This window comes from Ceratotherium simum, chromosome 2 (genome assembly GCF_057802395.1).
Source record: "Ceratotherium simum simum isolate JZ-2026a chromosome 2, ASM5780239v1, whole genome shotgun sequence".
Classification (NCBI taxonomy): domain Eukaryota; kingdom Metazoa; phylum Chordata; class Mammalia; order Perissodactyla; family Rhinocerotidae; genus Ceratotherium; species Ceratotherium simum.
In genome coordinates, this window is record NC_141901.1 from 36,731,750 (window position 1) to 36,756,164 (window position 24,415).

At 38.2% G+C, this 24,415-nt stretch overlaps 1 protein-coding gene across 1 annotated transcript in view; it reads left to right on the forward strand.

Annotated features, from left to right (window-relative positions):
* The window catches only part of AIM2 (absent in melanoma 2), a 131,463-nt gene that overhangs the window by 101,404 nt on the left and 5,644 nt on the right, over positions 1-24,415 (forward strand). The window contains 4 exon segments of the mRNA XM_087441069.1: positions 17,959-18,119; positions 18,122-18,175; positions 18,177-18,240; positions 23,838-23,959. Of these exon segments, the coding sequence (XP_087297195.1) occupies positions 17,979-18,119; positions 18,122-18,175; positions 18,177-18,240; positions 23,838-23,959 (381 nt within the window). The 5' untranslated portion in view covers positions 17,959-17,978.

Genomic DNA, 24,415 nt, shown 5'->3' on the forward strand with positions numbered 1-24,415 from the left:
GAGGTTTTCCTGGATGTAATTCATGTCTGTTTACTCATATTTAAGAATGAAAGAGCACACACACACACAAACTGATTGGAATTCTTTGTGTGTGGACCAGGTTTATTTATAGATTGGTTTCGTTATAGGATTAATTGGAAAAGGCCTAGATCTTTGTGTTGGGGGACCCAAAATGTCAGTAACTATAGGGATTTTTCTCTTCTTGAGTCAGTTAATATTATGGGATGCTCCAGTCTTCTGCCTGTCACATAAACCTGGCTGTCAGTACTCCAAGAATCAAGGAGGAAAGGGCTTGGCAATCCCACTTCTGTCTGTGTAGACTTTTACTTAAACTTTGTTTTTCAGCATGTTGTCTCCACCCCATCTTCTGTTCCTGGTGTTGTGCCATCTGGTAATGCTCTGATTTCATTTCTTGGGAAACTAAAGCTGGAGGATGAGTACTCACCTGGCTGCTCAGGATGCAGGAGTGTGCCTGTTCCTCATGTGACCTTCAATAAATGTGCTTGTTCCCACCTTCACCCCTCAACCCACTTTTCATGGAACCTGAAGGCTCAAATCACTAAGCCTCTCCGGGATGGTGTGGTATGAACATAATCGGTTCTTTTTTTTTTTTTTTTTTTTTTTATGTGTGAGTAAGATCAGCCCTAAGCTACCATCCGATGCCAAGTCTCCTCTTTTTGCTGAGGAAGATTGGCCCTGGGCTAACATCCGTGCCCATCTTCCTCTACTTTATATGGGATGCTGCCACAGCATGGCTTGACAAGCGGTGCGTCGGTGCGCACCCGGGATCCGAACCTGTGAACCCCGGGCCACCGAAGTGGAGCGCACGCACTTAACTGCTGTGCCACCAGTCTGGCCCCACATAATCGGATCTTATTGGGGTATCCCTCAATAGAGAGCTTTCTCCCATTAACCAAGTCGGTTATCCCACATCTATCCACTTTCCACCTTCCCAAAATGTGTTATTAATTCTGGTATGTTGTTGTCTTCTCTTTGGTACTCTTTAGCCTTTGTGGGTTTCACTCATTCATTCATTCAACAGACATTTTTGAGTACCTTCTACATGCCTGGCACTGTTTAAGGTGCAGTGGGTACAGTAAGCAGGTAGCAGAAATCCCTGCCCTCACAGGGCTTACACTTTTGGAGTGGGAGTCAGAGAACAAACAAACAAGTGAAATGTATAGTATGTCAGATGTTGGTCAGTGCTATGTGTCAGGAAAAATAATATGAGGAAGGGGTAGCCAACATGCTGGTAAGAGAGGATCTCACTGATAAGGTGTTATTTGAGCTGACGTCGGGAGGGAGTGTGGGAATGAGCCATGCAGCAGAAGATGAAGGAGGTTCTGCAGCTCTTGGCTGATTACCCAAGTTTAGTGTTCTTCCTCCCATAGCACCTTGAGCATGCTTTAATTATAACACTCATCATCATGCAGTGTTCTAATTATTAAAATACATGTCTATTTCCATAACTTGGCAAAGCCACTCAGCATCTGGGACCTTGTCTTATTAATTTTTGTATTCCCAGAGTCTAATAAATCATATTAGGTATTCAGTAAATATTTTTTTCCAGCTGTATTGAGGTAGAATTGACAAATAAAATTGTAATGTATTTAAAGTGTTCAACGTGATGATTTGATGTATGTATACATTGTGAAATAATTACCTCAATCAAGTTAATTAACTCATCTATCACCTTACAAGGTTGTGTTTTTTTTGTGTGTCTGTGAAAATGCTTAAAATATACTTTCTTAGCAAATTTCAAGTATACAATACAGTCATGTGCCACATAACGATGTTTCAGTCAACAACAGACTGCATATACTGTGGTCATCCCATAAAATTAGTATCACATAGCCTAGGTGTCTAGCAGTCTATACCATCTAGGTTTGTATAAGTACACTCTATGATGTTCGTGTAAAGATTAAATTGTCTAATGACACATTTATCAGAATGTATCCATATCATTAAGCAATGCACGACTGTACAGTATTATTAACTATAGTCATCATGATGTACATTAGATGCTCAGAACTTGTTTATCTTATAACTGAAAGTTTGTACCCTTTGGCCACCATTACCACATTTCTCCCACCCTCCTGCCCCTGGCAACCACTATTCTACTCTATATTTCTGTGAGTTTGACTTTTAAAAATTTTTCTAGATTTTACATGTAAGTGACACCATGCAGTATTTGTCCTTCTCTTTCTGGCTTATTTCCCTCAGCCTAGTGCCCTCCAGGTTTATCCATGTTGTTGCAAATGTCAGGATTTCCTTCTTGTTTTATGGCTGAATAATATTCCATTGTATATATACCACAACTTCTTTATCCATTCACCTGTTGAAAGACATTTAGGTTGTTTCCATGTCTTGGCTATTGTGAATAATGCTCCAGTGAACATGAGAGTACAGGGATCTTTTTGAGATAGTGATTTCATTTCCTTTGAATGTATATCCAGAAGTGGGATTGCTGGATCACATGGTAATTCTATTTTTAACTTTTTGAAGAACCTTCATACTGTTCTCCGTGATGGCCATACCAGTTTACATTCCCACCAACAGTGTACGAGGGTTATGTTTTCTCCAAATCCTCTCCAGCCTTTGTTACTGCTTGTATTTTTTGATAATAGACATCCTAACAGGTGTGAAGTGACATCTCATTGTGATTTTGATGTGCATTTCCCTGAGATTAGTGATATTGAGCATCTTTTCATATACCTATTGGCCGTTCATATGTCTTTTTTTGAAAAATATCTATTCAGGTTCTTTACCCATTTTTTAAATTGGGTTATTTGTTTTTTGTTTTTGTTTTTTTCTTGCCTATTGAGTTGTAAGAGTTCCTTATATATTTTGGATATTAATTCTTTGCTGAATATATAGTTTGCAAATATTTTCTCCCATTCTGTAGGTTGTCTTTTCATTTTGGTAAATTTTTTTCTTTTGCTGTGCAGAAGCTTTTTAGTTTGATGTAGTGCAACTTATTTATTTTTCACTTTTGTTGCCTGTACTTTTGGTGTTAGATCAAAAAAATCATTGCCGAGACCAATGTCAAGGAGCTGTTCCTATGTTTCCTTCTGGGAGTTTTATAATTTCAGGTCTTACGTCTAAGTCTTTAATCCATTTTGAGTTGATTTTTGTGTACAGTGTAACATAAGGGTCTAATTGCATTCTTTTGCGTATGGCTGTCCAGTTTTCCCATTACCATTTATTGAAGAGACTGTCCTTTCCCCATTGTGTATTCTTGACATCTTTGTCAAAAATTAGTTGACTATTTATGCATGGGTTTATTTCTGGGCTTTCTGTTCTGTTTCATTGATCTATGTCTGTTTTTATGCCAGTACCGTACTGTTTTGATTACTATAGCTTTGTGATGTAGTTTGAATCAGGAAGCGTGATGGTTTACTCTTCTTGCTCAAGATTGCTTTAGCTATTCAAGGTCTCTTGTGGTTCCGTACAAATTTTAGGGTTGTTTTTTCTATTTCTGTGAAAAATGCCATTGGAATTTTGAAAGAGATTGTGTTGAATCTGTTGATTGCTTTCGGTATTATGAACATATTAACAATATTAAATCTTCTAATCCATGAACACAGAATATCTTTCTATTTTATTTGTGTCTTCTCCAATCTCATTCATCAAAGTAATAGTTTTTAGTGTATAGATCTCTCACCTCCTTGGTTAAATATATTCCTGAGTATTTTATACTTTTTGATGCTATTTTAAATAGGAGTGTTTTCTTATTTTTTTCCTTAGAGAGTTCATTGTTATTGTATAGAAATCAACTGATATTTGTGTGTTGGCTTAGTATCCTGCAACTTTACAGAATTCGTTTATTAGTTTTAATGGGTCTTTTTGTGGAATCTTTAGGGTTTTCTATATGTAAGATCGTGTCATCTGCAAGCAGAAACAGTTTTACTTCTTCCTTTTCGATTTGGATGTCTTTTTTTTTTTCCTTTTCTTGCCTAATAGCTCTGGTTAGGACTTCCAGCACTATATTGAATAGGAGTGGTAGGAGTGGGCAACCTTGTCTTGTTCCTGATCTTAGAGGGAAAGCTTTCAGCTTTTCACCATTGACTATGATGTTAACTGGGAGTTTGTCATCTATGGCCTTTTTTGTGTTGAGGTACGTTCCTTCTCTACCCACTTTATTAAGAGTTGTCAAATACTTTTTCAGTATCTATGGAGATGTTCATATGATTTTTATCCTTCCTTTTATTAATGTGGTGTATCACATTTATTGACTAGTGTGTGTTAAACCATTGTTGCATCTCAGGGATAAATCCCACCTGATCACAGTGTATGATCCTGTTAATGTACTGTTGAATTCAGTTTGCTAATATTTTGTTAAGGCTTTTTTTTGCATCTATGTTTATCAGGGATATTGGTCTATAATTTTCTTTTCTAGTAATGTCCTTATCTGATTTTGGTATCAGGAAAATGCTCGCCTCATAAAATGTTTGGAAGTGTTCCCTCCTCTTCAATTTTTTGGAAGTGTTTGAGAAGGACTGGAATTAATTTTTTAAATGCTTGGTAGAATTCACCAGTGAAGCCATCTGGTGCTGGACTTTTCTTTGTTGGCAGATTTTTGCTGGCAATTCAATCTCCTTATGCATTTTTGGTCTGTTCAAATTTTCTATTTCTTCATGATTTAGTCTTGGTAGTTTTATGTTTCTGGGTATTTACCCATTTCTTCTAGATTTTTCATTTTGTTAGCATATAATTGCTCATAGTAGTCTCTTAGAATCCTTTGTATTTCCATGGTATTAGTTGTAATGTCTCCTTTTCCGTTTATAATTTTATTTATTTGAGTCTTCTCTCGTTTTGCCTAAGTTAGTATAGCTAAAGGTTTGTCAATTTTATTTTTTCAAAAAACCAACTCTTAGTTTCGTTGATCTTTTCTATTGTTTTTCTAGTATCTATTTCATATATTTCAGCTCTGATCTTTGTTATTTCCTTTCTTTTACTAACTTTGGGCTTAGTTTATAATTTTTTTGTTTTTCCTTGACATGTAAATTTAGATTGGTTATTTGAGGTCTTTCTTTTTTCTTAATGTAGGTGTCTATCACTATAAACTTCCTCTTAGAGCTGCTTTTGCTGCATCCCATAGGTTTTGAAGATTTTATTTTATTTTATTTTTCCCCCCAAAGCCCCAGTGGTTAGTTGTGTGTCGTAGCTGCACATCCTTCTAGTTGCTGTATGTGGGACTCGGCCTCAGGATGAACGGAGAAGTGGTGCCTTGATGCGCACCCGGGATCCGAACCCGGGCCACCAGCATCGCAGCGCGCGCACTTAACCACCAAGCCACAGGGCCGGCCCTCCCATAGGTTTTGGTATGTTGTGTTTCTATTTTCATTTCTTCTGGGATACTTTTTGATTTCCCTTTTGATTTCTTCTTTGATCCATTGGTTGTTCAGAAGCATGATGGTTAATCTCCACATATTTGTGACTTTTCCAGTTTTCTTTCTGTTACTGATTTGTAGTTTCATACCACTGTGGTCAGAAAAGATCTTTAGTATAATTTCAGTCTTCTTAAATTTGTTAAGACCTGTTTTGTAGCCTAGCATGTAATTTATCCTGGAGAATGTTCCATGCATGTTTGAGAAAAATATGTATTCTATTGCTGTTGGATGGAAATGGTCTGTATAGGTTTGTTAGGTCCATTTGGTCTAATGTGTAGTTCAAGTATAATGTTTCCTTATTGAGTTTCTGTCTGGATCATCTATCTATTGTTGAAAACCCCTACTATTATTATATTGCTGTCTATTTCTTCCTTCAGATCTGTTAACATTTGCTTTATATATTTAGGTGCTCTGATATTGGGTGCATAAATATTTACAATTGTTATATACTCTTGATAAATTAACCCCTTTAATATAACATAATGAGCTTTTTTTGTCTCTTGTTACAGGCTTTGACTTAAAGTCTATTTTTTTCCTGATAAAGTATAGCAACTCTTGTTCTGTTTGGTTACCATTTTCATGGAATATCTTTCCTCTTCCTTTCACTTTCAGTCTATATGTGTGCTTAAACTGAAGCTAGTCGGTTGTAGTCAGCATGTAGTTCTGTCTTCTTGGTTTTTTTTGTAATCAGTTCAGACACTGTATGTTTTTGATTGGAGAATTTAGTTCATTTACACTGAATGTAATTACTGGTACATAAGGGCTTAAAATTGCCATTTCATTCATTGTTTTCTGGGTGTTTGTAGATCCTTTGTTCCTTTCTTTCTCTCTTTCTGTCTTCCTTTGTGATTTGATGATTTTCTGCTTTGATCCTTTATCTTTTGTGTATCTACTATAGGTTTTTGCTTTGTAGTTACCATGAGGCTTACATTAATCATCTTATAGTTATAGCAGTCTATTTTAAGCTGATAACAACTTAACTTTGATTGCATACAAAAGCTCTACACTTTTATTTCCCAATCCCATATTTAATAGTTTTGATGTCACAATTTACATCTTTTTATATTGTGCATCAATTAACAAATTATTGTAGCCATACTTGTATTTAAAACTTTTGTCTTTTAACCTTTATGTTAGAGTTATAAGTGGTTTACACACCACCATTGAAAGATTAGAATATTCTGAATTTTACTATATGTTTACCTTTACCAGTGAGTTTTATACCTTGGTATGTTTTCATGTTACTAATCAGCATCCTTTTATTTTAGCCTGAAGAATTCCCTTTAGCATTTCTTGTAAGGCCAATCCAGTTGTGATGAACTCCTTCAGTTTTGTTTTTCTGGGAATATCTTTATCTTTACTTCATTTTTGAAGGACAGCTTTGCTGTGTAAAGTATTCTTTTTTGGCAGTTTTTTTTTTTTTTTTTTTTCCTACAGCACTTTGAATATATCTTCCCACTCCCTCTGGTCTGCAAGATTTCTCCTGGAAAATCTGCTGATAGTCTTTTGAGGGTTCCCTTGTATGTAACAAGTTGCTTGACTTGATGGTGTTCCACTTGATGATGTTCCATAAGTCCCTTAAGTTCTCTTCACTTTTTTCAATGTTATTTCTTTCTGCTCCTCTGATTGGCTGATTTACACTGACCTGTCTTCAAGTTCACTGATCCTTTCTTTTGCTTGATCTTTCTGATGTTGAACTCCTCTACTGAGTTTTTTAATTCAGTTGTTGTTTTCTTCAGCTCTATGACTTCTGTTGGTACTTTTTTTATATGTTCTCTTTGTTGAAATTTTCACTTTGTTCATCATTACTTTCTTTACCTCACTGATCATCTTTATGACCATTATTTTGAATTCTCTATCAGGTCAATTACTTATCTTCATTTCATCAGTTTCTAGAGATTTATCTAGTTCTTTTGTTTGGAATATATTTCCTTGTTTCTCATTTTCCTTGACTCTCTGTGTTGGCTTCTGTGCATTTGATAAAACAGCCACCTCTCCCAATCTGGAGATACTGGCCTGGTGTAGGAAATGATCCTCACCAATAAGCCTGGGCTGAGCTATTGGTTGTTCATCAAACCTTTGTACTTGTCCAAACTGTTGTCTTTTCTCTCATTGGCTTGCAGGAGATTAGGGTGTGCCTAGTTCCATCAGTTCCCCAAAGGTGGGGCAAATGCCCACATGTCTGTTCAGGATCCCAGAGGAGTACGTATTGCCTGCCCTTTTAGCTTCCAGAAGCAGGCCAATTGGAAACCCAACTTTTGGGCAGCAGCTGGGAAAGTCAGTACACTACATATGCAGTCTACCCCCTATCAGGGAGAAACTGAGTGCTAGGTATCTTTGTCTACTCACTCTGTGCTGAGCCAGGGGGATAGCTTCTAGGAGTGCTTATGCACCCATATAGAACTGCCTCTTTGTCTCTGTGACCCCAAGGGACTCATGAATTCCAAGCTCCATCAGCTTCCAGAGCTAGAAGATTTAGGAGCCAGTCCTTTGAGTGGCAGTTGTAGAAGTCTGGGTGCTAGATGTGTGGATATACTCCTTTCAAGGAGAAGATGGAGGCTTGGTTTTATTGCTGGGTGACCCTGTAGGAGATGTAGGAAGTTTCCATATGCCCGTTCAGGCTCCCGGAGGACTACTAATGATGTGCCCTGTCAGCTTGCAGAAACAGGCTAATTAGAAGCCTGAACTTTGGGAAGGAGTTGGGAAACAATGCAATCAAATCCCTTCCAGAATCCTATTGGCTTTCCAAGGTAGGTGATTTGTGAGCCAGTCCATTGTGTGGCAGCCATAAAAGATGGGGCACTAGATGTGTAGTCCAAACTCTCTACTCCTCAGGAAGAAAGGAGTTGGGAGTTAGGGAGTTAGGGATTCCCTCCCAACTGTAAGGCACTGTATCGGGGGTGGAGAATATGGGACATGTATGTCTCAGCTTTTCTTACCTGTTTCAATGTTGGTATTTTCTCAGTTGACAGATATGTAGGAGTCACTCAACTAATTTCTGGATTTCTCTCAGAGGGAACTGATCCATATGTAGCTGTATATTTGGTGTTCCCATGGGAGGAGAGAAATTCAGGAGTCTCCTATTCTGCTATCTTGCTGGTGTTCCAATCCCAATAAATAATTATTGATTTAATAAATAAGAGATGATATACTCAAATCAATTGCTGGCTAGAATCAAGCCCTCAAGCTCTGAATTTGGCTAGGATTCTAGAATAGGAATGAGGACTGTATGTGTTCTTTTAGATGCCCTCTGTGATTAGTGTGTCTGTTAATACCCGAAAAAGATCATACCCCAAGTCCTTTAGTTATAAAGTATATTAATAAGTCATCTGCTGTCATTTCACAGCTTCTTGGTCACTTCCTTCTTTGATTCAGTGTAACTGTGTGGCATGAATCAGCTACAAGCTGCTACAGGAATTTTCTTCTGTGGTTGTAAAAGGGAAACAAAACCAACTCACCCAGTTCTAGCTTGAGTTGTCACTTCTCCTAGCTTTTGGTCTCAGATTCTCAATTGGGCCTCAGGGTGAAGGGGAGGTGTTAATCAGAAGAATATGTGAGGCTTTCTGGATGTTCCAGAGTCTATGTAACTTTACAAGTCATCCAGGTTACTCCCCTACGCATCCCTACTAGTTTAAAATCTCTGAAGAGAAGGCAGCAGGCACGAGTTTGTTGATCACCCCAGTGGTCAAGAGCTAAGCACCGTTTTAGAGCTGGATTAGAGAGGCGAGACTGAACGGTTTCTGCATAGGAAGAGAAGACTGAGGAAAGACACAAACATGCCTCTCACCCCTAAATGTCTTGAACCTGAGCCAATGGGCAGAAGGTGTGAAAGGATGGATTCACTTGTGTTTTACTGTCACTTTAAGCCACATCCCCTGGTGTCTCTGAACCTGTCTTGTTCCTCTTAAGCTTCAGCCTCCCTGGTGGTTTCTCTAACACCCCATTTGTAAGACTGATCTTTATGCCACAGTTCCCCTGGTGGGGTCCTCAAGTTACCTTTCAGGGCAGTGACCCATTTTACTTGACTTAAGCCCCTACATAGCACTTGGGAATCTCCCAAGAAAGAATGCCTCTCCTGGGCCGGCCCCGTGGCTTAGCGGTTAAGTACGTGCGCTCCACTACTGGTGGCCCGGGTTCGGATCCTGGGCGCACACCGACACACTGCTTCTCTGGCCATGCTGAGGCTGCGTCCCACATACAGCAACTAGAAGCATGTGCAACTATGACATACAACTATCTACTGGGGCTTTGGGGAGAAAAAAGGAGGAGGATTGGCAACAGATGTTAGCGCAGAGCCCATCTTCCTCAGCAAAAAGAGGAGGATTAGCATGGATGTTAGCTCAGGGCTGATCTTCCTAACAAAAAAAAGAAAAAAAGAAAAGAATGCCTCTCCTTACACAGTGCAGGGCCTCGTATTCCTGACCCCAGACCCAACTGTGAAGCCTTAGATCTTGTCCTAGTGGGCTTTTCTGGTATGATTTCAAGATCATGCCATTTCTTTATCATCCATTACCCGAGAACTCTCATTCTAGCCAGGAAAGCCTCTCCTTTCCAACCTTGTACCTCCACCTTCCCCATACTCCTCTTAAAGTCTCCATCCTTAGGTAAAACATTTTTAAAAAGACATCCACCCACATTCTCTTTTCAGTCCCAAATCCAGCATACCACTTCCCGTCCCAGGTAAAACTACTATTTCTCACAAAATATTACTACTATGTATCTACTTCTATCATTTTTTATACTGATAGCAAACTTTGAATGATTGCTCTTTGCAAGGCTCTATTACAAGTTCTTGACTGACTTTCATGGAATCATCTTATTCTAACAGTAATCCTTCAGTGTAGATGATAAAATTTTTCCCATTTTGCAGTTGAGGTTATGGACACTTTTAGGAAGGTTGTAATTTTCCAGATGTCCCATAGCTAGTAAATGGCAGTATTTGAGTCTGTGTCTGACTATATAGCTGTGTCTGACTATATAGCTGCCTTAGGCAGCAAGTTAACATGGTTTGAAATCCTTGGGGGATTCAGAAATCCTGGAGTGAGGAAGGTGGGCACCATTCTTTCATAGCAGATGCCGCACAGGGCTTCCTTTGTTTCAAAGGGTATGTCTCAAAGAGTAATCATTCTAAAGTATCACTTCTTAAGCGATTTTCTTCTTGTTCTTCTGCATCACCAGTTTTCACTCACTACTAGATCATTCTCATCAGCATGAAAATTCTGTAATTTCTCCCATGTTATAAAAGCAAGCAAACCAACAGAAGGAACCTCTCCCAACCCCACATGTCGCTTCAGCTTCCACCACATCTCTCTGGCGCCTTTACAGCAAAAGGATTGGTTTTTACTTGTATTCTCCCTTTTCTCCAGCACTACGTCTAAACTGCTCTTGTCAATGCCACCAGTGATGCCACACTGCTAATTCTATGTCATTTCTGCAGTCCTCAGTTATCTGGCACATCAGAAACGTGTGACCCGGTTGATCCCTTTATCTCCCTAAGAATTATCTTCTTTTAACCCTCTTTACCTGGTTTTCATCCTCCTTTGCCAGCCACTTCCTTACAGTCTCTGTGGCTGGGCAACCTTCATCCCTCATACTCTAAACATTGAAGTGGCCCCATTCTTAGCATGGATTTCCCCTTTCTCTCCACCCTCCCTCCCCTAGTGAAGTCCTTCATCCTTCTGGCTTTAACAACTACTACCTGTGTGCTAATGACTCCCCAGTTTACCTCTCCTGAACTCTACCTGCATGCCTGAAATCTGCTTTTGAAGCTCTAATAGGCATCTCAGACTTAACATGTTCAAACCCAAATTCCTGAACTTGCCCCTAACACACTCCATATCTGCTCCTCTGACATCCTTACCCTTCTCAGTACCAATAGCAAATTGATTCTTCCAGGTGCTCAGTCCAAAAATCTAGGTGTTTTTCTTAACTCTCTTTGACACTCTAAATCCAATCTACCAGTGAATCCCATTTGCTATAAATCAAGTATATATTTTTCTTCTTCTATCTCTACTCCTACTCTCCTAGACCAGGGCACCTTCACCTCTCACCTGCATTATAACATTAGCCTCCTAACTGGTCTTGCTTCCATCCTTGCTGCTCTTCAATATATTTTCATTCAGGTAGCCAGAGTGATGTGCTAAAAATGTAAGTCATATATATGCTGCACTACTTTGCTCAAAACCCTCTAATTTCACTCACAGCAAGTTGCCTACTAGGCTGGACATGATCTGGTTAAGTCTTCCTCTCTGATTTTATCTCCATATACCCCTCCCCTTTGTCCCTCCTCTTCAGCCACACTGATTTAACATTCCTTAAATGTTCCAGAAACACTCTTGTCTCAGCCCCAGCACTTTCTGTTCTCTCTTCTTAGAGCCTCATTTGCTCTAGTAGCTGCTGGTTTGCTTCCTGTCCTCCTCAGTCATCTGCTTAAATTTTACATTTCACTTTCTGGTCTCTACCTTTCCTGACGACTCTCTTTAGGTTAGCAACTCCACCCCCATTGCTGCACACTCTTCTCTGCTTTATTTTCCTCCATAGCACTTATCATCATCTAAAGTATTTTTATATACTTGTTTATTTATTGATTTTTATGTTTCTCCTACTACCAAAAGAAGCTCTCTGGGAGCAGAGATTCTTTTTTGTCTCTTTTGCTTATTTGTTTATTCACAGTGCCCAGAACCATATAGATACATGTAAGGTATTTCTTAAATATTTGTTGAATTAAAAAAAATAGACAAAAAAATCTTTCTTCCAAGCTTGCATAAACAAGAGAGTGATTGGATGTATGTGCATGTTTGTGTGTGTGTGTGTGTGTTTGAGGAATAAAAGCCAAACCTAAAGTTTGGAGAGAATATTATTCACCTAAATTGTCAAAGCCAAAGAATGATGTTAACCTGCAAACTGGAGTCCTTTGGTTGTAGTCATTTCCTCTAATGCTGAACCCCACCAGATTTTTACGCCAGTTGTGCCCATGGCATGGAGTAACCATGGGTTAGCTCACTCACCAGAGGAGTGTAGAATTTGTCATTTTTTCTTGCTGTCGTAGATCCAGTAAGACACATGCTAACCGTGCTGACATTTTCTCCTCCCTTCCTATCCCTCCTCCCCAGCTGAGTTTGACTTGGTTACAACCAAGTGCCTGCCTCTGTTTCCGTGCTATACGTTTCATCCTCCTGAGAATGAAATTCTGTAAACCTTAACTTGCTTGGCAAAGTCTTTGATTCTGACCCCCTTTACTCACAACCTGGATTCTCCTATACCTGCTGCTAAGTAAGATCCTTCCATGAAAGGTCAGATGGCTTGAAGAATGACCCAGATTTCCACCTGACTCCGAGTTCTATGTCCTGCCTAGACTCTTGGTTTAAATTCTCATCACTTCCTGCCACATTGGATTGTCTCAGTTACTGGTATATCCTGAACCAAACTTCTTTTTGCCATGTCTCTTTGGACACAGTGCCCTGGAATGCCGACTGCCTCCAGAAGAATGAGCCCTCCTACTGAGTCAGTGGCCCTAACTTCAACTTCACCTCAGCTTGCCTCTCCCTGCTCCTCCCTCTGCTTCAGTCTGCGTTCTTCAGAATCTTAAGCCCGCTGAATTTATGACAGCCAAGTTGTTAGGAAGCTGAATCAGAACTAATGACAGTGAATTAGGGAAACGGGAAAATAGAGAACCAGGGGAACAGGACAGGTAATCAAAATGAGGAGCACCTTACCTGGGAAGGGTCATAATGAGTTGGATCATGAACCAAATGGTACTTGGATATCTCAACCCTCAAGTCCTAAGGGCATCTCAACGCAGTGTATCAAAACTTCTCCCATGCACACCTCTTAGTCCGTGGTAAATTTATTTCTCCTCCCTTATTTTCATTTACCACTTAATTTTTCAAACTAGAAACCTAAAATAATTCATTCTTTCTCCATCTCTCTCTGTCTCTTTCACCTTCAATTATTATTCAGTTGCCTGTGGATCAATGTCCCTGACTTCCAACCTCTCCTCTTTCACACTGTCATTTCTGTTTGCAGTTCCTTAAGGCCCTCATATATATCCTGCAAACTCAAGATCCAAAATAAAAGTATGTCACATTGAGAAAAATTTATATCCACCGTGGGGAATATGGTTCTTTGGCCAGAAGGGAACTTGAGAGGGCACAAAATCCACGCATCTGCATCTGTGTTGGACCACACACAAACCAGGAACCTTTTTCTTCTTAAAGGCAGCATGCCATGGTAGAAAGAGCATGGCTTTTGTAATCAAAGAGATGTGAATTAATCCAGTCTCTGCCACTTAACTGTCTGTGTATTCTTGGACAAGTTATGTAGTTTCTCTGATCTGTAATTTCCTGGTTTGTAAAATGGAGATGATAATATCTGCGTTGGGGCATTGTTGTGTAGATTAAATTAGTTAATTAATTTATACTAAAGTAATCACTAATACTATGATCTGTGCCAGTCACTGTTCTAGATGCTGGGAGTACAGCAGGAAACGAAATAGACAAAGATCCTTACCTTTAAGGAGCTTACATTCTAGTGGGTGGAGACAAATAAAGAAAATGAGTAAAATGCATAGAATATATAGTAGACAGTAAGTGATAAGCTGAATTTTTAGACAGAGAATTTCTAGAGAGTTAATTCAATAAATATTTATTCAACAAATGTCTTTTGAATACCTAATTGTGTGCCAGATACTATTCTAGGACGTAGGAATGCAGCAATGAACAGCAAAAGTTCCTGCCCACACAGAAGCTCCATTATGGTGGAGGCTGAGGACTAAAAATTAAACAAACAGCAACAGAGTATATACTACAATGTCAAGTAGATGAGTGCTATGAAGGAAACCTAACAGTGTGAGGTAATAGAGAGTAAGAGCCACGTACTGTTTTACAAAATGTGCCCAGGAAAGGTTGAGCTTAGAACTTAGAATGGGACAGTTGAGCAGAAATCTAAATAGAGTGGGGGAGCAAGCTGTGTAGATATTCTGGGTGAAGAGAAGTAAAATATTTAGGCAAAGAAAATAATAGCTAGTATTGGAATTATAAGAGGGCTAGATATTTGGAAGATAGGTAGCTTCCAACTCACAGCCTTTTTTTTTTTTTCAAACAGGGACTCATTCCACACTCTGCACAGTAAGAAGGCAATTGGCAATAGAAAGAGCAGAGGGTCTGGATTCAGAAGTCTTGAGTTCAGACCTTCTTACATGCTTTTAGTATCTGTGTGGCCTTAGCTGAGTTATTCCACTTCAGATACCTGATTTAATCTATAATAATTGGGAGATTATCATAAATGAAAACTGATGCATGTCAGGCACACCACGCTGAGTATTTACACCCTCTGTCCTCCAAGCAACCCTGAAAGGTAGGAATTAACATCTTCATTTCAGAGGTAAATAGGTGCTCCCTGAGTGTTTCCTTTCTTTTCCATCTTGCAGGCTCTATGTAGCTCTTTGTAAACTGTAAGGTGCTATCCGGTGATTAGTTATTATGCGTGGTACAATATCATGCTTCTCATACTACAGAGTGTGTGTACTCCAGGGGTCATGAGGCTACTAAATAGATCTGAATGCATTTTCTTTGGGTAAAAATTTTACCATATGACAAATACTGTAAAATATTTTTTAAGTTAGCAGATATAATGGGATAAAATGCAAATTCAACATTTATAAGATAAAAACAAAACTTCAGAGAAATAACTGAGCCTTAATTTTCTCCTATATGAACTGTATTAACATGTGATTATGTTATTATACGAAAAAGTTATACGAAGACAAAATTCTTATAGAGAAGTGGGAAACATGCTGAATTGACTCTTTAGCATATTGTAGATACTCAACAAATATCCATTTCCCCCCTTCCTTTCATCAGTAGGACTGAGACTTTTGGGTGGCTTTATCATTCCAAGTATGTCAAATGTATTCCTTATATTGATAATAGTTTTAGTTTTCACTTATGAACTCTACACGTGTAAGTAGAGTTTTTCCAGTCGTTATCAGCCTATAGGAGCAAAATAATAAGGCCATATTGACCGTAATAATTTAGGATGTATTAACATTGACTCTACTGTTGGGAGTATTCAAACTCCCCTAAAAGGCATAATCAGTTATTTTCAGCTCATAAGCATTCTTTCTTGTTCTTTAGCTTATGTCTTCCACCCCATATGTTGTTGCTCTGGAAGTCACTAATTACTAGTGATATGAAACACCATTTTTTATGTTTATTAGACATTTGAATAAATTACTTATTTGTATATTTTGCCCACTTTTCAGATAATTTATCTTTTTCTTATTGATAGGTAGTTCTCCATATATTTTGAATGTAAAACATCTATTAGTTATATAGATTGCAGATATCTTCCCAGTCTGTGGCTTGTATTTTTACTTGATTTACTGTGTTGTTTGATTTTTTTCTTTCCACAAGGAAATTTAAAATGTGCATGCAATTAAATTTAACAAAGTTTTGGGGCTGGCCTGGTGGTGTAGTGGTTAAGTTTGTGCGTTCTGCTTGGGCAGCCCAGGGTTCGCAGGTTCAAATCCCTGGCGTGGAGTGACACACTGCTTGTCAAGCCATGCTGTGGCAGCATCCCATATAAAGTACAGGAAGATGGGCATGGATGTTAGCCCAGGGCCATTCTTCCTCAGCAAAAAGAGGAAGATTGCCATTGGATGTTAGCTCAGGCCGAATTTCCTCACACACACACACACAAAATTGACAAAATTTTCCTTTCTGGCTTGTCCTTTTTGTACTTTAAGAAACTTTCCTCTACCTCAGTGTAAAGAGAGATTCTCCTTTGTTTTCTTCATCAGCGTTACTGTTCCTATTTAGATATTTAATCCACCTATATATATATTTTGTGTATGATGTGAGATAAGGATCCAATATTATCGTTTTCCATATGGATTGTCATTTGTCCCTACACTTTTTGTAGTTGCCCATACTTTCCTTGTGATCTATAATGCCACATCGATTATATACCATGTTTTCCGTGTATGTGTGGTTCTTTTTCCACATTCTCTATTTCTTAGTTGATTTTTCTCTTTGCCACTATCATATTGCTTTAATTATTAAATATTTATGGTAAATGTTGGTATCTAGTAGGGATAGTGCTTCCTAATAAACATCTTAAACTTTTTTGGGGTATTTTTGTCTTTACTCTTTCATGTAAGATCATCCTGATATGTTCTGCAGGAAGCCCTTTGAGATTTTGCATGAAATTTGTGGGTTAATTTGGCAAGAGTTGTCATTTTCATTTTATTGAATCTTCCCATTCAAAATATTACATATATCTTCATTTATTCAGATCTTTTTATAAATCTTTCAATAAAGTTTTATAATTTTCTCTTTAACGGTCTTACATATCTTTTGTTAAATGTTAAGTACTTTGTAGTTTTGTTGTTATTGGAAATTGTGCTTTTTTATTCAAAATTTTTTTCTATTGGAGTGTTGCTGAAATAAAAGAATGCAATTTTTCTATATTAATCTTATATCTAAAAACATTGCTGACTTATTATTTCTAAAATTTTGTGTATAATTTTGGATATTGCACATAGTAAAATTACTACAATGTGCTATTGGCAACAAGATAGAGAAATCGATAGAACAGAATAAAGATTCCAGAAATCAACTCACTTATATATGGACAACTTATTCTCAACAAAGGTGCAAAAGCAAGTCAGTGGAGAAAGGATAATCTTTTCAACATATAATTCTGAGAAAATTCATACCCATATGCAAAAAAAAAAATGAACTTTGAATCATACTTTGCACCATATACAAAATAATTCAAAATAATAGACCTAAGTGTAATAACTTAATAGACCTGCGTGTAAAAACCCTGAACTATAAAATTTCTAGAGGAAAACCTTGGAGAGAATCTTCTGATAGTGAATTAGGCAAATATTTCTTAGATATGATATCAAAAGCACCATGCATGAAAGAATAAAGTGATAGATTGGATTTCATCAAGTGTACAAAATTTATCAAATTGTGTACTTCCAATATATGCACTTTGTTGTATGTCAGTTATGCTTCAAAAATCTGTTTAAAAAATAAAAGTGGAATGTGTCATGATCTCTAAGAATCCCAGAGGTACTGCATAACCTTGGAATTTCATAACCATGGAATTTCATGGTGGCAGCGACCTTCTTGCTTAAGAAGTTCTTGCTTATATTTTATCTAAATCTCCTTTGCCGTACAGTAAACGTTTTGATTATTTTCCATTTGAAAATATATTAACAGGGGCTGGCCCAGTGGCATAGTGGTTAAGTTTGCGCGCTCCGCTCCGGCAGCCCGAGGTTTGCAGGTTCGGATCCCAGGTGTGGACCTACACATCACTCATCAAACCATGCTGTGACGGTGTCCCATATACAAAAGATAGAGGAAGATTGGCACAGATGTTAGCTCAGGGATAATCTTCCTCAAGCAAAAAGAGGAGAATTGGCAACAGGTGTTAGCTCAGGACCAATCTTCCTTACCAAAAAAAAATGTGTATATATAAACAACTCATCATGTTTCATTTTGAATGTGGAATTCACTTTTGTGGTGTAATGTTAAATGTTTTGAATTTCTTACAGGCTGATCCCAAAGTTGTGAGATGGAGAGTAAATACAAGGAAATCCTGTTATTGACTGGCCTGGATAATGTCACTGATGAGGAACTGGGTCGATTTAAGTTCTTACTTCCAGATGAGTTTAAAATCCCCACAGCAGAACTAAAAAATGCCAATAGGACGGAGTTAGCGAACTTGATGATTCAAAACGTTGGTGTAGTCTCTGCGATGAAGACGACCATATGTATTTTCCAGAAGCTGAAATATATGCAGCTGGCAAAAACTCTTCAGGAAGAGAAGGAGAAAGGTAATGTGGGAGTATGCTCACCTTCCCGGTCCCTTTCTCTGTCTAGTCCGGGCTTTTCCTTTCATGACATCAGTGGTATAGGCCCCTGGTGTGTGTTGTTGGAATGTTTTTCCTAATTTACCACACTGCCCTTTTGCCCCCTTTTACTGAGAATCACTAGGAAGTGTTTGTTACAAATCCCACATATTATTCCTGCATGTGTTTGTCATCCCTTTTTCCACTTAGCATTTCATAATCTTTTCACTTTGTCTGTCCTTGCCTGCATTCTAGTTTACAATGGACGTGGACACAGGACTTCAATGTTAAGTTTTTGAAATACTGTTTACACAAGTATGTAATGCTCTCAGATTTCACTGAAGGCTTGAAGATAACATAAATAAATTATAGCACTGAAACATCATAAAGTGGGACATTAGACGCATTTGCTCCTCCATATAGTCAGTCCATTCCTCTCCTTGCCCCTAGCCTGTTAGGGTCTGAGTTAATCCTCTTTTCTTCAGGGGGAATCTTCTATACACAGATCCTCTCCTCCTAATTCAGGGATTCCCTCTTCTCTCTAGCTCCTCCCACTGATGACAATATAAATTTCCCACAGCAAAGACTGTTTTTTTAATATTATTCAATAAATCGCTGAACATCTCCATCTGAAGTAACTGTATTTGGTTTATATTCCTGATATTATATTCCTAAGAAGAGCCAACAAAGGAGCATCTCACCCAAGGACTTTTCCACGAGAGTCTCCAAATACAACAATTTTGGGATTCTACGTACAACTCTAACAGCAAAAATCATGGCAGCTTTTATGTAGTATTTGTGTGTGAGTACAGCATGGATAACATGGTTTCTCACGCCTGATTTCTGTGGTGGATAAATGATGATGTGTAAGTGATGACATAAGCGTGTAGTGCTATACAGATATAAACTGTTATGCAGTATGTAAGGCCCTTTGCAGAAGGGACTGATTATGTTACACATTTTATTTTCCTCTGCTGCAGTTAGAGGGTGTAACTCTTAAAGATGCCCTCAAGGTGGCAGTAACTACACGTAATTGCTCCAAGTAACCAACAGCCCTGTGTTTTTCTGATTCTGGGACAAGAGACAGGAATCTAAAAGTGTTGGCAAACATAGGCTGAAGATATTTAAGACTGTCTTTTATTTTTTCCCCCAAATCAAGAATTCATTCTTCTGTCTGTCCAGCAGAGCACCAAACTTCCCCTACTGTAATCTTTCCTCTATTTTGCTGTTGTAATGATCCTAAGATTTTATTGTCCCCACCAGGTAAAAATAATCCAGTTTGGGACCAGATTAGAAACTCAGTAATAACTGGTAGCTCTGTACCCTGTGCAAGAAGTCAGTTAACTTCCTGTTTTACAGCTCTGAGATTCCATCCTAGATCATTCTGAGACCCACTTTGGATGTAGAAATTTATTGTGTCCCATGCTGTTCTTAACTATTCTGCTAGGAAACTAGTTTTTGTTTTGTTTTCTCTAGGTTTCATCTTTCATTCTTTATTGAATGTTCTGTCTGTATAACCGTTGTTTATCAGCATACCAAGTGCTATATGCTGTTCTACTCATGACACCATCTGATGGCAGGTAAAGGAGATCTGGTGAAATCTTGAATGGAGACAGAGTCAGTAGTCAGTAGATGGGACAGGCTTTTGTAGAAGGAGAGAGAAAAAATATGAGGACACTTAAGCCTGGAAAAAGAAGCTGAAAGAGAATGTGCTCAATGTCAATAAAAGTTTTGTAAGATTAAAATAGAAGGCTGAAAATGATAAATGAAATAATAAATAAAGATCTGCACATGAATATTAAGGAAAATGAGAGATATATGGTGGGCTGATATGCTCTTCCACAAGTATTTCCTTGGTACCACTATGTGGGAGATGAAAAATGGCTGATGTGATGTGGTAGAATGGTATGTGATTCCCTTGGCCTCTCTTGAGTCTGTTTCCCCTCCTACACCGTCAACACAGAAGGGAAATTTTATCTGCATACCTCTCTGAAACACCTGCATCATGGAACTAACTGACCATTGGAAGGTTAGAGCAGAGAACTATCTAATATCCCTGACTGACAGTCAATCACTTTGTGTTCTTTGAAAGGTAGTGATAGATAACCCACTACCCCGTAAGACAGCTCATTCTACTCTTAAACAGCTTTAATCATTAAATCATTCTTCTTTCTAGTAAATTCAAAAGTGATTGCGTTATTACTTTAGCCCAGAACTGCTCAAGTTCTATCAGAAACAACATCTGATAATTTCTTACCCCTCTTCTGCCTGAAAGTGTCTTAAGTAATTGAATGTGGCCATCTTGATACATGGTCTTTTTAAAATCAGGCCTGAAAATTGGCTTTTTATGATGAAAAGTAACTTTGCCGTTGACCTGGGGGACCTGAGCCAGATTATACGGCCGCATTATGGTGGCATTGGTGAGGAGCCAGCATGTCATCTATCCGTCCATCTGTTTACGCATTCAGTAAATGTCCATTGAGTTACTAATAGGTTTAGATTCTGGTGATAAAACAGGGAGTTAAAAACAAATCCAAATTTTATAGAGCGTATACTCTAAATCAGGAGGTAGATATTTTTCTTAAAAGCAAATGAATGAATCTAATAAACTCAGGTAAGTGCTTTGAAAGAATAGAAGATGATCCCTCAAGGGCGTGTGTCAAGGGAACCTAACAAAAGCCAGGAGTTGGAGTAGGAGTTGAACAGATGAGGCTTCTCTCGAGGAGTGACGCTTGAGCTAAACTCTGAGAAATGAATAGGAGTGAAAGGTGTCTTCAGTCAGAGGGAACTCCATGTGAAAAAGGCCTTGTGGCAGAAAGTGTTGACTTACTTAAGGACATGAAAGAAAGCCAGTGTGGCTAGAGTACAAAGAATCTCCAGACAGTGGTATGAGATGCCCTTGCAAAGCCTTGTAGAACGTGATTAGAATTCTGTCTTTGTTTCAAAAGAAATCAGAAGTGATCAAAAGGTTTCAAGCAGGGACGTGGTACCAGATTTGCGTTTCGAAGTGCTCCCTGTGGATTTGCGCGGAAAAAAAATTTTAGGGACTAGTTTGACGTTGGGGAGAACAACTATTGCCATAGGTCAGAAAGAAGTAATAGTTTTGATTAGGTTATGAAATGGAAATAGAAGGAAACATATTGAATTGAGAGAGATTTGAGAAGTATTAAGAGTTGGTGATAGATTGGAAATGAAAGGTTAATGAGTCGGCATTGTCAGGGAAATTCTTCAGTTACCTTCAAATAGTTAAGATTAGCAGGGTGAAATAGACGTATATAAACATATGCACACATTATATGTATAAACATATATTTATGTTTACGTATGTATTACTTTTTATTGTAGTATATCACAAATACAGAAAGTATACAATCTTAATAACACAGGTAAATAAATTATCAAAAAGTAAATAAAAGGAGATAGTTTTCTTAACCCCCTGAATCTGGGCATAAGCATGTGACTTGCATTAGCCAATGGGACATTAGTAAACATGATGAAAGCAGAGGCTTGAAAAGTGCTTGTACCTTGCAGCTTGCCTTGTCTAGTTCCTGGGAACCCTTCTGCCCTCCTGTCAACTAACCGTGCTTAGCCTTTAGAGGGTAAGCCACCACAAGGAGTGAGGCCCGAGTCATCACAGTCTTCCCAGGCATCTCAGCCAGGTCCCAGGCATGTGTGTGAAGCCATCTGATCACTCAGCTTCACCTGAGCCAGCCAAGATCAGAAGAACTGCTCAGACAATCTACAGAATTATAAGAAATAATAAATTTTTGTTGTTTTAAGCCGCTAAGTTTTTCAGTGATTTATTAGGCAGCAAAAGTTTACTGGTACACCTCCCTCCAGTGTTTTATGCTGTTATTATTATTATATATTTTACTTCTATGTGTTATAAACTACATAAGACGTCATCATTATTGTCATTGTCTTTATCATTATTGTGGTATTAAACTGTCAATATTCTTTTATATTTACCCATATATTTGCCTTTCTTTAATATTCTTCATTATTTCATGAAGTTCTTGCTTCCTTATAGCATTTCTTTCTTTCAGCTTAAAAAGTTTACGTTATTATTTCTTGCAGTAGATTTCTGATTATAATATATTCTCCTAGATCTTATCTGAAAATATCTATATTTGGCCTTCATTTTTGAAGATATTTTCTCTGGGCATAAAATTTGAGATTTTCAGCATTATTCTTTCAGTACTTTAAAGATGTCCTTGTAATATCTTCTGGCTTTCATAATTTCTATTGAAAAGTCAGCTATTGCTCTTATTTTGTTTCTTTTTTTTTTTTTTTCTGTTTTTGGTGAAGATGATTAGACCTGAGCTAACATCCGTTGCCAATCCTCCTCTTTTTGCTGAGGAAGATTGGCCCTGGGCTAGCATCTGTGCCCATCTCCCTCTACTTTATATGTGAGACGACTGCCACAGCATGGCTCGATGAGCGGTGTGTCAGTCTGCACCCTGGATCCTAACCTGTCAACCCCAGGCTGCTGAAGCAGAGCACGCAAACTTAGCCACTACGCCACCGGACTGGCCCCATTATTGCATTTCTTTTTAATGTAATGTGTGTTTTTCCCTCACTGCTTTTAAGATTTTCCCTTTGTTTTTGTTTTTCGGCAGTTTTACCGTGATGTACTGAGTGGTGTTCTTTGTATATTTTCTGCTTGTGGTTTACTAAGCTTCCGAAATCTGTGTGTTGATGCCTTTCATTGGTGTTGGCAAACTCTCAGTCATTATCTCCTCAAATATTGCTTCTGCACCATTCTCTCTCTATTCTCCTTAGGGAATTCCAACCACAAACAAGACATGTTGGACATGACCTGCATATTTCTTATGCTCTCTTCTATTGTTCCATTCTGGTTTTTTTTCTTTAGATTCTGTTTATATAATTTCCATTGACCTGTTTTCTAATTAACTAATCCTGTCTTCTGCTATATTCAGTCTTCAATCCATGCAATCTATTATTAACATGAGATATTGCATTTCTTTTACAGTTGACTCTTCTTTTACAGATGGCAATTGCACGTTGAAATGATTCATTTTTCTCACTGTTTTGTGCATCATTTCCTTTACTTTCTTTAGCATGATGAGCATAATGATTTTAAACTCCATGTCCACTAATTCCATAATCTTGTCATATGTGGGTTTGCTTATATTGCCTACTCCTTTTTTTTTAGACCATTACTCTTCTCTTTAGGAGCTTGGCTTATTGATTTTTTTCCTTTCTTAGTGTTTTCCTGCTGCTTGTGAATAGTATTCTTATAAATAAAATTTTTCCATGTTTTATATTTGTTTTTGATGGCAGAGTTTGTTCCTAATAAGGAAGCCTACAATTGTCAAAAGCAGAATCTCTTCATGTATCGTTACATTCCTGTTTCTATATCTCTAAAGGTATTTACCCTACCGCCACAATAGGGTAATGCACCTGCAATTGTGTGAGTGTGTGTGTGTAGGTAAAGCTCCAAAACAGGATTGACTCAAGATCATTTTATTTCATTGTAGGTAGAAAATGATATGTAAATTTTCTCAGCTGCCTATGCTCATCTCTTCTTGCTTACTGTGTATTTATTTATTTTTAATCAGTCGATAAGAAATACAACGAGAAAAAAGAAACAAAGCTAGTGAAAAAGAAAAGTCAAACTGAAATGAGCCCTGGTGCCTCTGCAGCTCCCAGAAATAGTGGCATGGAGCAACACACTGGTCAGGTATGATGAGCAAGTACAGTGGCTTGGTCTTTGTAAGAGCATCCTCTGGTCACTATTCTTGCCATTTTCCACATTGGAGCCCTCTGTTCTTTATCTGATAGCTTGCAAGTAAAGACAGCGAGGCTATTCTATGAAAAGTATATCTGGGTAACAAAAAGAGAAATAGCTTCAGATTCATCAGATTAAACACCTATTGATAGCTCCTAATCTCTGTCTGGCCCTGGTCACTTTAACGCTTTGTTACAGGTTGGATTCTGTAAGAAGAAAACTCTGAGATAGACAGTTGTTTTCAGGAAGTATATTTTAGAGTGCCCTCAGGATTATTACCTGTGTCAGGGGGAAATAGAAGAGGAGTAAAAATTTCCACTCCAATGCAGTTGCAGCAAAGACCTCAGCCAATCCCACAGGGAGCTCAGGAGCTGGGAGTGCCTTTCAGAGTTGTCATGATTTGGATGG